General features: G+C 38.7%; 1 protein-coding gene across 2 annotated transcripts in view; it reads right to left on the reverse strand.

Annotated features, from left to right (window-relative positions):
- The window catches only part of MEGF10 (multiple EGF like domains 10), a 98,680-nt gene that overhangs the window by 64,947 nt on the left and 17,143 nt on the right, over positions 1-16,590 (reverse strand). For both annotated transcript variants that reach the window (XM_057404398.1, XM_057404399.1), the window contains exons 2-4: positions 7,355-7,486; positions 4,719-4,820; positions 3,211-3,311 (exon numbers count right to left, since the gene is read on the reverse strand). In XM_057404398.1, coding sequence (XP_057260381.1) covers positions 3,211-3,311; positions 4,719-4,820; positions 7,355-7,470 — 319 coding nt within the window. In that variant the 5' untranslated portion in view covers positions 7,471-7,486. The remainder of the gene's footprint in view (positions 1-3,210; positions 3,312-4,718; positions 4,821-7,354; positions 7,487-16,590) is intronic.

Below are 16,590 nucleotides of genomic sequence, written 5' to 3' on the forward strand. Positions count from 1 at the left end.
TCATCTATTATGTACAAGTTTACTACAAAGAAAGCTGGTTGAAACAAGGGAAAGCATGAAATATTTGCTGCCTTCCACTAACTGCTGAGCTCCTTCTCTGCCTTGAATCTTCAGCTGTACTTGCAGATCATGAGGACTGAAGGTCTCTCAATGCCTTCCAGGGTCAACCGTTACAGCACCAAATAAATGTAAAGTTAGCTCCACTGAAGGATCTTTACTTTCAATGCAATTTGGAGCCTGAGGCATTCAAAAATTGTATCAAAATTCAGAGCAGGTTATGTCCTGAATATCAGCATTTGGCATCTTCTATGAAACAAAAATAAAAATATTGCTCTCATGAGACCTCACCTGGAGTGTTGTGCACAGTTCTGGTGTCCTCAACATAAAAAGGACATGGAGCTATTAGAGCAAGTCCAGAGGAGGGCCATGAGGATGCTGAGGGGGCTGGAGCACCTCCCGTATGAAGACAGGCTGAGAAAGTTGGGGCTGTTCAAGCTGGAGAAGAGAAGGCTGCGTGGAGACCTCATAGCAACCTTCCAGTATCTGAAGGGGGCCAGTAAGGGTGCTGGGGAGGGGACTCTTCATTAGGGACTGTAGTGACAGGACAAGGGGTAATGGGTTAAAACTTAAACAGGGGAAGTTTAGGTTACATATAAGGAGGAAGTTCTTTCCCGTTAGGGTGGTGAGGCACTGGAATGCGTTGCCCAGGGAAGTTGTGAATGCTCCATCCCTGGTGGTGTTCAAGGCCAGGCTGGACAGAGCCTTGGGTGATATGGTTTAGTGCGAGGTGTCCTTGCCGGGGGGGGGGGGGGGGGGGGGGGGGGGGGGGGGTTGGAACTAAATGATCTTAAGGTCCTTTCCAACCCGAACTACTCTATGATTCTATGATTAGTACAACCGATGTGATCTGAATTTACTGTTTTCAGTAGTACTAAGTTAATACAGAATTAATTTACTACATATACTATATCTATGCAAAAGCTGTAGTCACATGAGGCTCATCATTATACTTCTCAGATGATCAGTCAAACTATTAGATACTTCAAAAATAATACTCCTTAATTTAAAATTAAATATGATCATTCAAATGCTGTGCAATAACAAAATGTAGTTAGAAAATAGTTATTGTAAATCTAATATATACACATTAAAAACAAAAAGGTTAAAAAAATTGCCAATATAGATGCATTTTTCAAATATTTTTAAATATTTTTAAAAATATAATTTTGATCCTGCTTTTCCATGTGCAGAAAACAGCTTAAATCAAAGATCTTACTATTGCATTTTTAAATTCCAGGAAGTGCTGTAAAGCAAAAATGTAAATGGGAATAGTGTGATGTGTTATGACATTCACAGGTTATAATTGCCAGGGATACAAATAAATCCTGTTGGTTACTTCCAGTATGCACCTCACAACAAGCAAAATGGTGTAAATTAAGGAACAATTTTGTATTTGTATTGAATAAATACATTTAGTGTACATATTGATATTGATTTTCAGACTGATTTATTGGTAAAAAACAAAGACTTATCCACTGCACTGCTGTCTGCTAAACTGTGCAAAATCCAGTGGCAATGACAAATATTATCTGCCATTTCACAGAATGTTTTCCTGGACAAATTTCACCACACTTTGAATGCTGTGCTTCACCACTGACATCATAAGGCAGACAATAATGCAATGAATGTATCTCCGTATTTCTCAATCTCAACTGAGAAAAAAAAAACACCAGGTAAAGCAGTGTGCCATAGAGAGTTACACAGAGCCAGTCTTTCACATATGCCTCTGTCCAGGTCCTGCTGCAGAGGGAGCCTGCCAGCAGGACCCTACCCAGACCAGCCAAGCCAGGGTTTGACTCAGGCGTGACACAGAGCTTCAAATGCAAGCAGCCACCAAAAGAGCTCACATGTCATGGCTTTCCCAATAAACTGGGGGTTTCCCTTTTTTTCTCCTGGCAAGTCTTGCCACCTGGTTGCTTGTCCAGAAACTAGGCAACAAGCCCAAGGGCAGCCCCTGCAGTCCAGAGGCTGCAGACCCTTTCTGGTCTGCTCTTAGAGACTCACATTTCCAGAAAAAAAATGAAGTATCTTCCCTCAGTCCCTCTGACATTGTTCAATAATGTTTCTCAGGTTTTTTGAATCTCTACTAGAAAAGCTGAAGCCAAGGAAAGGATATAGTATTTTTTTCATTATAATGCATGCCTTTTCTCTAAAATTAATGAAATTATATGTACAGGTCAACATCACAAATGACGTTACAGAAAAAAAGATTGCCCCTGATGAGCCCATTTCTAAAAGGAGATGAAAAGATGAAGAGATTTGGTTCCCTGGCTTCTGGAAAACTTAACACAGCAGTCCATGCTGCACATTCACAGGGACAAATAATTCGAAATACTGTTGAATCATTTCCATATGTAGCCCTACACATTTGCCTGCCTCCAAGGATATGCTGTCCTTCTGAACTGCATGCCTATCACAAGCTGTCTGCCTTCAGTCCTGCTGACATGAGCATGTAGCTACCCAAGCTGCTGTATGACTTTGAACAGCCCTACGTTAAACTATTAATCATACACTTCTAGGGCTCTGGATTCTATGGTTCTATGATTAACACCTGCTCTGTTTTCATTCTGCCTTTTTGATATGCTTTTGAGCTAATACCATTTGAGGAATCAGACCTTCCTAGGTCTTTACAAGGCTGCACAAGAGAAAGAGCTGAGCACAAGCCACCACCAGACTCTGGACACAGCTTTTCCCCCTTTAGACTTCAGAAGATACGGAGTAAGGGATGTGTCACATGAAAAGGTGGTGCTACCACCTTTAAACAGTTGTTACAGATCTCTGTATCTGCAAGACAGACCAAGCATAGGGATCAACCGGAGCCCGCACTAAGGACAAAACCTCATATTTCTCTTCTGGTTTTGAACATTGTATTTATTTACTGTGCTGGAAAACGTACTGACACTTGTGCTGTGCATTTTCCACATGATCATTACTTAGAATCACATCAAGGCTGGTTACTTAGACATCTGAGATCCAATCATCCTGTCATTTGTGTATGTGCAACACCAACTGACTTCGAGAGCTGCACGTGCACCACTGATGAATAACTGAGCCCCAACAATAGCTTCCACAAGTCACCCATTAAAGGAGAGTCAAACCAGCATTGTGATAAATGTATGGAATTTCAAAGCAACTAGAAGCTAAACTTACGGACACACATTTCCCTGCTTTCATAAAATCCAGGACAGCACTGGGATTTACGCCTGTACATCGTTTTTTCACCATGTCTGTAGGCAGTACGGTAACTGATCCTAGAGAAAAGAATGAATGGTTGTTACATACAATTCATGGTTCAGAAACAAAATAATAAGTATTCTTATATATTTTATAAAAACATTCTGGTATCAGTAAGAGGAGAGAAAAAAGGTTCAAAGAGACCTTGATTTACCTGTCGCTGAGCTCAAGAGTCCTACTGGTCCCACAACAAGCCTTATGTCTGTGGGTGGCCAGACAGTAGGGAAAACAGTTAAGGATTTTGACTACTTAACTAATATGCAAACCAGAGCATCACTGCCTTTGCCATTAGCACTCTCTATGGAAGCTAAAGGCTGGCAATACAAATCAGTTTGCTGGATCATTGCAGGTATCAGTTTCCACGGGGAAAATTTCTTGGGATCATCCTCCCAAGGGTGAGTCAGGTTTTCTAGAAGCATAGATGTGAGAATAGTCCTTTTTAAGGCAAGAGACAGGAAGGCTGAAGGAGAGCTTGGGCCCCCTAGGCAGCTGGCAGCACAGCATGCCTCCGGCCATGAGGATGACTGTGTTTTGTCAAATGCAGCCCTGCAGGGCTATGGTGAGCAGTACACAGAGTATCAGCACAAAAACCCATCACGAACTGCAGAAAATACAGCTTCCTTCTGACATGAGCAAGTAGTATTTATCAGAAGTGGTGTATCTCACCATTCTCTCCTCTCTGCTCCTCACCGTGTCCATAAATCTCCAAACCTGCCTCTTCTGGCTGCTGACTACATACTCCACCAATGAGTAAACGCATCTCCACAACATCTGAGACAGTCTGAACTCCCAGTAAAGAACAGCTTGTATATAAATGTCATAGGTAAAAAAAAATAAAAATCTCTCTTTGAATGCAGCATCTGCTTTTTACGTACTATCTGTACTGATCTGTCTCCTCCAGCTGTTGAGCTCCAGGGAGCCTTTCCCGCTGCTGACAGTTAATACTTATAAGGACATTCTCTGAAGAAAATGCTTTTTATAGCTGTCACCAGTTTTTAATCATTTGCCCCTCGCTTACTTTCTGCAAGCACAAGGAGTTCTCTTTAACAAATATTTTATTTTCCTGTCAAGTAGCATACACTTGCCCCAGAACATAAGGTTGCAAGCAGCAAAAGGTCTTGCATGGTATTTTTCTACAAATACACCTCACAGGGTCTGAGGAATTTAATTTTGTACATTGCATGCTTTTTCTCAAACTGTCTGTTTTCTGTTAGCACTCCATGGGATGTTACTCCCTAATCTGCTGATAAAACATATGTGATGCTGCTTGGACAAGCATCTTCCAGTTGGTACAGACTGTAGCAGTTAGACAAACTAGTCACTAGAGCTAAAACATCCTACGTCTGCTTGAGTTTGCCAGACACAAAATCTTTACAAATATCTATAAGATCAGCAGTTGGACAATGTCAACAACTATACATCACCTGTGTCGTGTGCACTTAAACCAGTTTAGGATGTCAGTACAGCTGGTGTAGTAAATTTGATCAAAAGGATGCGGATATGACTCTTGCACTGTAACTGAGTAACTGGGGAGAGAAAGAGAGCAAGCAGAGAGTTTATGAAGCAAGTCTGATTTAAGTATCTTTTACAGAGTAAAAGTACAGAAAGGAATAAATATAACAAAATATTACAATAAAAATAACAAAAATTCACAGAAAGTTCAAGTAAAACACAAACCAGCTAACTTCACAATACAGAAGATATCAATTAAAAGTTTTTTCTTCCATGAAGCAAAGAAACAAGTTTATGCAGAGAGCCATCATGTCTCTACTGTGTAATACATTTGATAAAATGGTACTACTAAACATCTGAAGAAAAGTAATGTAAGCCTAAATCTAAAAAAACCAAACCACCTGTCTCTCAAATGAGCAGCAAATTGAAGTAGCATGTAGTACATGTTCTCCTGTGGCAATAAACTTTTACTAATCTCACTGGATATCTGGAAAACTAGTTAAGAGACAGAAAATGAGGATTCTTCTATTATACAACATACATATATGTTGTTATTATCATAAAAACAATATTATTTTCTGCCAAATTATAAGTACAGTGCCTTAGAAATGAAGCTACACTCTGAATTCTAGAGCCTCCAAAGTTGTCAGTGCAGGAAGAGGAAAGCAGCCCTGTTGCAAAAGGGAAAAATACTGAATCATCCTAGAAAACTCTTCAGCAGGCTGATTGTGCTGGCAATCAGTCAGTTCTTGATTGCACAAGAGGGTTAGAAAATAGAGGAATGCATGGCAAGTTCCTGCTGTGGGACTAATTCACAGGACCAGCCAAAATACTAAGTATGTAGCCCATCCGGCTTTCACTCACACCCTCTTTGACCTTTGACCTCTTACCACCTTTTGTAGGCTAACAGCCACAATCTCCTCTTCCTCCTGTCATCACCTACACTAAGTGAAAAAACATCTAGACCCACTTACTCTAACTGCCTGGAACTTACTCTGTTTTTCCTATGTCCAATTGAAGGTAAACAATGCTAATCCATCCAGCTGTCCGACCTAGTCTGACAAAACATTGATGGGGTGCCGATGCCTGCCTGAGGCTGTGTGCTCTCTGTTCGAGGCAGGGCACAATCTCCCCCTTCTTGCTGTGATCATGGTTCATTTGTAAAAAACAATTTATTACTGGCTGGGGTAGATTTATTTAAAGCATGCAGCACTGCCAGTGACAGCAGCAGTAAATAGCTCGTAGCTGGGGTATACTTTCATATTTATGTATGAAATATGTATACTTTCATACTTTTTAATGTATACTTTCATACTTATGTACCTTTGTCACTTGTTCTGAGCTACAGCATGAATGTTTCAATACGTTTACTTGGAGTTCCTCCCTATTCCTGAGAATCAGCAGAAGGAGAAAGTTCATGCAATAAAATGGGCCAGGTATATTTCGCTTTCTGTACATCTAGATGTTTGTTTTTAAATACATCATGCAATGTAAATAGTTATATTTGGGGCTTTTTTCCCATTTTGCTTTTGCTACCTTATAGCTTCCCTCAAAACTGCTTTTACCACTAAAGCAGTAAACAAAGCCTATGGGGTGAATACTGCAAGCAACTATTTGTATGGTTTGTATGGTAACTACTTCAAATACACATTGTTGTATAAATCAAATTGTACACAACAGTAGGGGCAGAGACTCCTAATGCTTCACATGAATATCAAATAAATTCCTGGAGAATTTTTTTTTTTTTTGTGGAAAGACTTTATTAAAAAGTAAATAGAGTTTTCCATTTTCTTTGTAAAGATTCAGCCATAACAATTGCAAACAAATGTACAGTGTCTTTGCAACACTCCCAATGATTAAACCCAAAATACAGTTTACTGTAAATGCAGGAAATACTTGATGTCCTCAAGTGAACAGTTAGACTGTCTCAAGGACTAGCTGATCAACCATAATAATAATAATAATACATAATAATAATAAGACCATAAAGCTTGATTTCACTACTATAACCTTTACACAAGAAAAGAAATGCCTGTAGCTCAACCTCCCCTACTCATTGTGGTGTGCTATTCATGTGAAACTAGGTGAAAGAATGGGCCAACTAAATTGATTAATTTCTTTCTGTATGTCAAAAATCTCTGAAAAAAAAAAAAAAAAAATTAAAAAAAAATAAAAAACCCAAACACAAACCAGATCTTAATTCAGATTCTGTGAATGAGAAATTGAGTTAGAAAGAATCAACATAATCAAATTTTGGCCAAACTCCAATATGGTTAATTATCTTTTGCATATGTAAAAGCTTCTTTTCACTTAAATTGAAAAATCTATTTTTATTCACTTCTTATACCCAGGTGGTTGTGTAACATTGCTGGTGCCACTGTAGTGGTTTTCACATCCTAACACCCTACTGCAAAAATGACTGCATTTCAGCCCAGTGTGAAATAGTCTTTTACTTCTCCATGAGCTTACCTTGCCTATGCAGTAATGTGAATTTTTTCCCCAGCTCATTACTCAACTAAAAGCTTTAAATCATTTAAAATCTGCTAAGTAAAACCAAAATTATTACAATCAGAATTCATGTCATGTATTTTCCAGAAGAAAACATTACCTTTCCCAGTGGCTACACACATTGGGATCTTCCAGATTCAAAGATAAAGTTGTCCCCATCCAATGGTACAGGAGTATGACAGGGAAGCCAAAAAAAGACCTCAAGTGAAGAGTCATCTTTCCAAAAAGGTGGCTGTATGAAAAAATATTTACAACATGTTATTATACAGATTATAAAGGAGGTAAAAACGTTGACCCATCTATAATCAATATACATGATATCAAGCAACAGGTACTTCAAGAAACACACACTGCTTATCCAGCAGTAGCAGTACCATGCCTATTTTGGAAGAACCCAAATGGAGTAGTTTCACATGAATGGCAGGGCAGCCAGGTGGTGAACAAACTACATTTTAGAGGTCCCACTGTCCCATCAAATTGCAAGCAGCCACTCTCAGAGGCTGTTTAGTGACAGTTTGTCCACACCAAATGACAGAGCTACAATTTAAAATAAAGGCTGGCATTTGCTCAAGAGAGCAAGTGTAGAAAGGTTCAGCTGATGACACACCACTGGAAATCCTGCACATCACTTACAAGGAGGGGTCTGTGCTACTCCATTGTCAGCAGCATCCCCAACTCCTGCAGCCTACACCGGCCTCCTGAAAACACCACATAACACTCCATCTCAAGCAGCATCTTTCGTAAACAGCTCTTCCCCAAAATTACACACTGCCTTCACTATGTGGCCTCCCTAAGGAAGCGCTAGTGCCTGGGCCCAGGCCACCAAGGAGAGGTAATGCCCAGGGTCTCCTTGGAAAAGCCTGTACCCTAACACCTGGGCACTACCTTGACCTCAGTATCTCCATAAACTACCTTCCTACAGGACCCAGGCATCATATGGAGACATGCAAGTCAGAGCAACAAAATCCAGTACAAGATACTCCATAGGACTCAGGGAGTGGTGGTGTTCTCTAATGCAAATGTATAAATTAAATTATATCTGTGTATGAATACTTATCAGTACTTCAAGATGCCACACTACTGGAAGGTGCAATGCAAGGTCATGACTTGCAAACAATGGCATGGTTCTTTTATTAAATAACATTAATTTTATATATAGTAATTTTTATGTAAACAATCATAGGAAGGGCTAAAAGACTCTTCATTGTTAACAAACAGCCTCACATCATCCTGCTCTTTATAGATGAATTCCCAATACAGTTTTGCAAAAATACCCCCTCCTCTGCCAGCTGTACAATTTCCAAACAGACTAAACACTTTGCTAATAAAAAAGTAATAGCATAAGAATCTAAAATATTGTCCCAACACTCTGACTAGGTCCATGTTTCTTTTCAAGCAAACAATTTTAGTTTGCATATTGAAATACTTTTAATCCAACCTGCCATTAATCCACAAATGCCAGACTGAATGCTAGTAGAAGGTAATTTGTAACAAACTGCTACATTTCCCTTTCAGTGAACATTTGACTTTATATCCTTGTTTTCACATGAAATTTAACAGCATGTGGCTACAGAGATTTTTTTTTTTTAAAAAAAGATATCATTGAGTCTAATCTGTAGTTAAGAAAATAAATTCTAATAAATATGTCTGGTTTTAAATAATACAAGTATTTTTAACAAAGTAAATTAATCAGAAGTAGAAATTTCTTACTATAAATATTATGGAACAGAATAAAGCAAACCACACCAATAACTTTATTATAAGAAAAAATGTCTGCTGGGCCAGAATAAAAATAAAAAAAAAAAAAGGGAGACAGATGAAATAGTCTTACTTTACAATACCTTCTTCAGAAGTCAGCATAAAAAAAAGCATACAGAAAGAAACTATTATATATAAGGTACCTGAGTATACAGAGATGATCCCATTTTGCTAAATCCCTCTTGAAAAATCAGGGCTGCTGAAAGACATTTCATGGTCTGTAACTGTTTCTCTGCATGCACACTGCATAGCAAAGTAGTTAGTGTGCAGTTGTTCAAAAAGCAGTAAAAGCAGCTGTGTTTTCAGCTAATAATTTCAACAAAGTGGTGATTTCCCTCATTGAGAATAGTCACTTTGATTATGCAGACTGTAAACTGTATTTCCTTTTTTTCTTTAATTCTCAATTTCAGCAACTTTCCTATTTGGATGCACTTAACAAAATTTAAAATAAAATCCTATTTAAAAAAAATCATTTGCATGAACCCCCTAGTGTAAAACTTGATTGCATTCCAGATCTTTGGCTTAATTATTAAGGAAAATCAAAACAGAAAATCAGTACAACTGATTAGCATTGCTAAAGTGTTTACATTAGCAATAAAAAATGTAGATGACTCATTTAATTCTTGCTGTCTACAGTTTGCACGGAGATGCCCTGCTCAGAGACTCACTTTTCATATTATATATTGCTTATGTCACTCAATAATGCATCAGTATCTTCACTACCTATATATACCATAGAACCTGTGGTTTGAGTACTGAAAATGCTATGTTGGAGAATGTATTCTGTATGCAAATTAGTTATCAGCATATGCATGAGAGAGTATATACCTCATGCTAAAACTGAAAACTCCTCTGACCTCCTACACCACATTGTATAATTTATGTTCCTGAGCAGTAAACAGGAATTTTGCTACCGGGCATTGAGCTTTATACCATGAGTAGCACTGTTAATCTCCATGAAAAAGAACTTCAAAGCAGCAAATGGTTGTCCCCAAAATACTTTCCAATATCCAGCAACATGTTTGCATATATAGGGGGCAAAGAAAAAAACCAGACTTTTTTAAGCTTCACACTGGAGTGAGCAAAATACATTTTCCCATCATTTTGAGTGTTAACCAGCATGTACGACCCCCTCAGCACGGGTGAAGTCTCTGACTTTACAATCCGTCTGAACACACAACAAATTCAAACTAGCCCACAGCGTTTTACTGCCAGGTCTTTCTTCCACTAAAGTACACCACAAAACACATATGTTTTAACAGAACACTAAAAATCTTATCATCCTAACATTTTTTATGCTATTTGAGGAAAAAAAATTTAGTTGGCAAAGCTCCAACATTATTTTCATTTGGGCAGGATCTTTAAAGAACGTTCTCTATTTGGAAGGTTCTGAAGATTCTAAACTAAGAGGTCTGTTTAGCTTACACACTTCTCTGTTTCCCTAGACTTTAAGGCAGGCCCATGGTTTAAAAATATTGACAGGAAAACACTGCAATTGCATAAAGCAGCCACAGACTACTTCCTAAAACTCTGTAATCTGATTAAGGAAAATTAACTCATTATATGCTTACTTCATCAAAGGAAGATATTAACAGTCATCAATAAGTCATATAAAAAAATTAACCTGATCATCCTAAGGCATACTATTAATTACTAACAAGCTCATTTTAAAATGGAGTAACAGGTGTGCAGGTATCCCAAAAATATACTCCTGTAAGTCCCTCAAAATACATTTTAATGGCAGTAACTACACAAACTGCATTTGTCTCACTAGTAAGCAGTTGAAAAAGCCTGTATGTGCACCATACAAACACAAACAGTTAACCATTAACTACTCATCATCTGAAATTTGTAGGCACTTCCTGTGCCACTACTAAATATGTTAACAGTTTTGCACGTTTTGCTTTGGTTTCTTTTCCTATGGAAGTCAGGATCAAAACCTGAGAAAGAGTAGGTAACTATAAAAAGCAAACAAATGCTTCTCCTTTAATCGGTGAAAACTGAGACACAGTTACAAATTAATTTCTCCACGTACCCACAGCAGAGCAGTAAGCAAACTTCTGGACACCCAGCTCTCCCTCAGATTTGTCATAACAAAAGGTAAATACAAGTGGAACTGGGGGAGCAGGGAAGACAAAACAATGCAAAATGTAAAAGAAGTGAAGATTGCTCAAGGGTGAGAGCCAAGTACTTTTGGGCCAGCAGAATCAAATGGTGCTGGTGAATTAAGCAGGATTAGAACTGCATGAGCAACAGAGAACAGTACAATGCAGTTGCTAACATGACATAATAGACCCAAGATCAAGGGAAATGCTGATGTAGCTTTCTCATTACAGTCACAAAAGCATTTTTTACCAATGCAACATAAAAACTGCAGCAGGAATATGCCAGCTAGTTATAAGATGAACTACAGAATAGTACTTTCCGTATTCTGTCATGGTACCTGTATGGTTTTACTTGACGCATTTCTGCTTTCTGCAGTGATACTGAGTATGTTGATGATGAGTATGTTGAACAGCTCTCTGGGCTGTAATCCCGTGGGCTGGTCTTAATTACAGTGCATTGCATTCATCAGCACGTACTGCAAATGCTAGTTTAAAAAATCTTCATTCTGTCCATCACAGTTAAATTTCCAGACTGAACTGCAAACAACACAGTTGTTACTGCAGAGCCCATTGCTGATGCCCCTGTCTTCATGCTCTCCAGAGCATGATCAAGCCGGTATCCCATAACAGACTTTGTGATTGATACCTTAAACTGGAAATCATGGCCCCAGAATTTTTTCTCAAGATTTTCTGGGGAAGATTTGTTTGGTCCTTCACTTCCTGCACAGTGTTTTTCATAGCACTACACTCTTCTCAGTCCTGAGTTTCAGATCCTCTATCAGAGGCACAGTTTGTTTATAAAAACATCCTATACGCTACCAATGTCAGGCAAAACAAAATTTGAATCTGACCTAATCTTGTCAAAGATGATTAGTCCCATGTTAACTTCCATGAAAAGAACTGATTGCTTTTATTGATTACATTAGAGAATTAATGGGTGGAGAGCATAAGGCGTTTTTCCTTTGGAAATCAGTAAATCGGTTTGATGCTGTGTCACATGAAACCTCACTCATAAACCAAATATGAATTAAACTGAATAGGAGCGTTATCATAAAGACCCTAGACTAGCTGATGAACTACCTAAATAAATGACTAGCCACAAACAATACTAACCCAATCACTGGGCTCTCCTTCAAAACATATGATTAATTTCCTTATTTCATACCCCACCACACAAAATAGTCCCTCCAGTTTTCCTTTTCACATGTTTATTCTTCTACAAGCTTTTTCACTCCTAAGGTCCCTTAGAGGGTCACAGCCATTTATGCCAATTAAGTCAAGTTTAGGCACACAAGGCAATGCAGCCGCATCTCAGGCTTCCCTTCCCAAATACTAGCCCATCTTGCATGAAAAACAAAGTACCCCTAAGTCACTCAAAAACAGTTACAATGCGAAGTCTCAAATTCGTTAGTTACTGGGATGCAAAGTGAAGCAAAATGACACATTTGAAGAGTCCAAAGGTATTTAAAATGGACTAAGTGCATGAAATGGAAAAGCAATTTAGACTGGTACCTGAAGTATAACCAAAACAAAGGCTAAGTGTGCTGGAGCAAGTCTCTTTCATGGAGACAGATACACTTCTACTTTTTCAAAGTGCCATGTTACTAACAAAAATAAATCATTAATGAATTGCCATTTTTCTTCAATTAGTAGATTAGATCATTTTTATTTTTCTAACTATCAGATATTTCTAAGAAAGTTAGATTTCTGTAACCACAATGTTTGTGTATGTGTTCTGGCCTTATGCCCAGTAATTTCCAAATCCAGTGATCATTTAAACTGGAGTTTACAGAAGTGAAGAATTCTTGAACTTTAAAGTTTCAGTGAACCCCCTGATAACCCACAAGTATGGAAGACAGCCAGCTTTATTCACTCATAAGTCATGGAAATACCTGTTTTGAAATCTATGGCATCACGATCCTTTAAGCAATGTTATCATTTCACAGGCGGCATATCTGCACTATTCTTCTAAATGAAAATGCAACAGTACATGATCTGATTTTAAATAACAGAAAGCACCTGTTAATCTGTATTTTGGACTAAGCACCTTCTACTTGAACAGGAAATCTTTCAGGTGGAAGCCTGGAGAGACTGGGAGCCATTACACTATATATTGTTTTCTAAGTGTCAAACAACCTTTTGGACTGCAATTATAAGGACAGTTCCATTTCCAAAATGAAACAAGGTTAATTCCAAACAATGGACAAACCAGAAATCTCTGACTCTCAGCAAACATCTAGCCTTATACTAGCAAAGCAACCCAGCACCATGGCACAGTCTTAGATGGCTGACCCCTCCATAGCACTACACATCTGAGCATCATGCTGCAATACAGACCCAAAAGCACAGCAATATTGCACAACCAACACAAACAGGGTCCTCAAGGCCTCTGTATTCACTTGCAAGTCACTCAGCAGTACCTTTTACAAGATTTTTTTCTTACTGTAAATGATCAGATGAGCGTTTCCCTAGGAACTTCTGGCCTCTTGAAAAGCAAGACACCTTTTGGCCCATCAATCTCACCTACTGCCATGCAACACTCTCATGATACAGTGAGATTTTCTATATCCACTAAACTGGCAGGGAAGATATATCCATTGATACATCCTCTTCTCCCTCAAATTAGTATTAAAAGGAGAGGGAAAGAAAGTTCAGTGGAAGTCAAGTTTGCACAAGGCAAAGAGGCATGGTAAAGACAAACGCCAGCATGCCAGATCCTTTGCAGATGGACTCATTATTATTCCTCAAAGGCAGGCTGCCAAACATCACAAGCATGGGGTCACTTCACTGTAGCTGTCATTGTCCACTAAATCAGAGCACTGTCCACATTGAAAGATTTTATTTTTTTTTTCCAGGCAGATAACTAGTATAGGTCTTGAACAAGCAAACCTGTGATCATTAAGGTTATTTACAGCACATGGTACTGTGTGTTTATTTACATGGAAGTCAATTGGATGAACTGTTAACAAAAATCTTTTGGCTAAACCAAAAGATTATCCAGTTACTTTCCATTCAGATGAAAAGTTACAAAATAAGACAGTTAAGGCTCTCTAGAATCCAAATCAAAGTATCAGAAAAGCATGCTTTTTAGAAGATGCAATAACAGCAAGAACATAAACCCTGATAATACCTCTTTTACACAAGACACTTTAAGTGAACCATGTAAGTATACTTATTACATATTTCTGGTCTGGGTATTACAGAGCAATATTTTATTGCTTCAGGCTCCCATTAAAAAAAAAAAAAAAAGGGGAAATTCCTCAAGATGCTTAATGCTGCTTCATCCCAAGATAAATAATGAAACAAGAGTAAGCATTGGAACAGAAAAGCTATGCATGAGGTGAGAAAGGAGAAATAAAAGGAAACTTTTTCTAAAAAGAGTTTGTAATAAACCAATTTTGTAAAGACAGACCACTGGAAATCTGCGCAAGATGTGTCTGTATTGTGGATGGTACCATTGCCTCAGAGTCATATTTTGGGATAATGGCAATGTTCTCCTTGTCACTGCAGGACAACTTGAAGCCAAGAGTAGATCCTCTTCCACACACAGGGAATGGCATATAGCAGCCTGGTTTTAGAAAGGCCGCACTCAATCATCTCTTCAGTGTGAGTAGATCTTTGGAGGCTGCCATTCCCCAGATGACTGCCTGTTTGCCAATGAACTATTGCAGCTGTTTGCTGTCTGCACCCTCCAGTCAGACCCTCAGTGTCTTCTTCCTCCCCTTCCAGCCCCTCTTCCACAGCTGCAGACTGCCCCGGGGCTGGCCAGCTGCCCCAAGGGAAGCCACAGGCCACATTTTGGAAGAAAACATTGGTGGGATGCAGAGACATGCAGGAGCCAGGGGCTGCCTGGTGACTCACCCAGCTGGGACAAGGCTACTGATGCAGGGACCAGCAGCCTTCACCCTGGGCACAAGCAGCACTATCAGCCGTGAACATCTTTCCAGGGTAGCTGTTGTCAGTTAACAGTCAGTAGTGAAAACAAGTAACGCATATTTTAAGAACGGTTACATGATACAGGATGTGATACAAAAATATCCATATAGGCTTTTTTTCCCCCCTCTTGCCCTTTTCTTCTTAATCAACTTACTGAACAAGTGATATTTTATATTAATTCCAGGGGTGTTTTAATAGTGCAGGTGAAGTCTAGAAGACTTAAGAGTAAAAAACGGCTGCATACATATGTTTAAGGAAAGTTCTTTCTCAAGTTAGATGTGGCAGGACATAAGTGGCAGGACATAAGAAATCTGGATTGATTTTTTACCATAGTCCCTTAAGCAGACAACACTGCCAGACATCTGCTATTTCATTTTTTCATTGGGAACCGTAAGAAAGGATATTGTGTTCATGAATACAACTGTGAAAACTCTGTGGTTGCTGACAAGTTGCCCGGACAATCCTGTGGTTGCCTAAATACACCAATGCCCTGGTTCCACTGCTGCAGAAAGTCTCATTCATGGTTTTCCCCTCTCTTGACTGTAGCTTTTGTAACCCCTCTTTTCCTATTATGTCAAGTATCAGCCTTCCAGACACTGTGCCACTTCCAGTTTATTGCCAGCATGTAAAGGAGTACAATCACCAGACTCAGACAATTCCTTTAGCTTGCTATGTAATTTAGGATCCATTTCAAACGGGCCCAACTTCCTTTAAATATCTTCTACTTTCTTGTTTCATCTCTCTTCAAAGACTGCCTCTGTTTCTTTTCTTCCCCCATTACATAAACATTCTTTTTTTCCACATACCTTTCCATCATAGATTAGATTCTTCCCTTTCCCAGACACAGCCTCCATTATTATTGGCAAATTCTTCAGTCTGCAGCTCCCCACACTTGTCACAGCCTTTCACCGAACCCTTCCATTATGAAAATCGGACATATGAACACCCTCATTTGTTTACATCTTCTGATACCAAGTTGTTAAAATTTGTGAACAAATTTGTTGGTAACACTGTTTCAGTTTTTTTATCTTTGTATATCATGCAAGGAAATGGCATTTTGCATATAATGCCCACAGAAAATAAAAGCTGTCATTCCAGTCAGCTCCCATTTTCATGAATAAGACTGAGCATTTATTTCATTTACTGTGTACATCCTTATCATAATACTTTGTTAAATCTTCCATTTTCAAATTATCTTTCTTTGGGAAAAAAAAGTTAATTAACTCTGATGCCACCTCATTTTAAAGCTTCTGAATATTTCAGTGCATTACTTACCAGCTTTTCTTTTCTACTCCTAGCAATATAGTTCAAAGCACCTATGATTCATTGCATGAGCTTTCGACTCCACCCCCTCTCCCAGTAAATCCAAAACATTCTGGTAGAAGAATGGGGAACCCAGAAGTGTTTTCTTAGACCCTTCATTCATTCATTCAATTCTTCCATCTTTTATTTTGGCATTTGCAAAGGTTAGAATGAATGTAGTATTCCTGCATTCTTTCCTCAAAGGGAAAAATGGAAAACCGTAATGCAAAACTGA

Source organism: Pezoporus wallicus, unplaced genomic scaffold (genome assembly GCF_028554395.1).
Source record: "Pezoporus wallicus isolate ANWC-B61680 ecotype Strahan unplaced genomic scaffold, APGP_CSIRO_Pwel_v1 contig_7293, whole genome shotgun sequence".
Taxonomy (NCBI): domain Eukaryota; kingdom Metazoa; phylum Chordata; class Aves; order Psittaciformes; family Psittacidae; genus Pezoporus; species Pezoporus wallicus.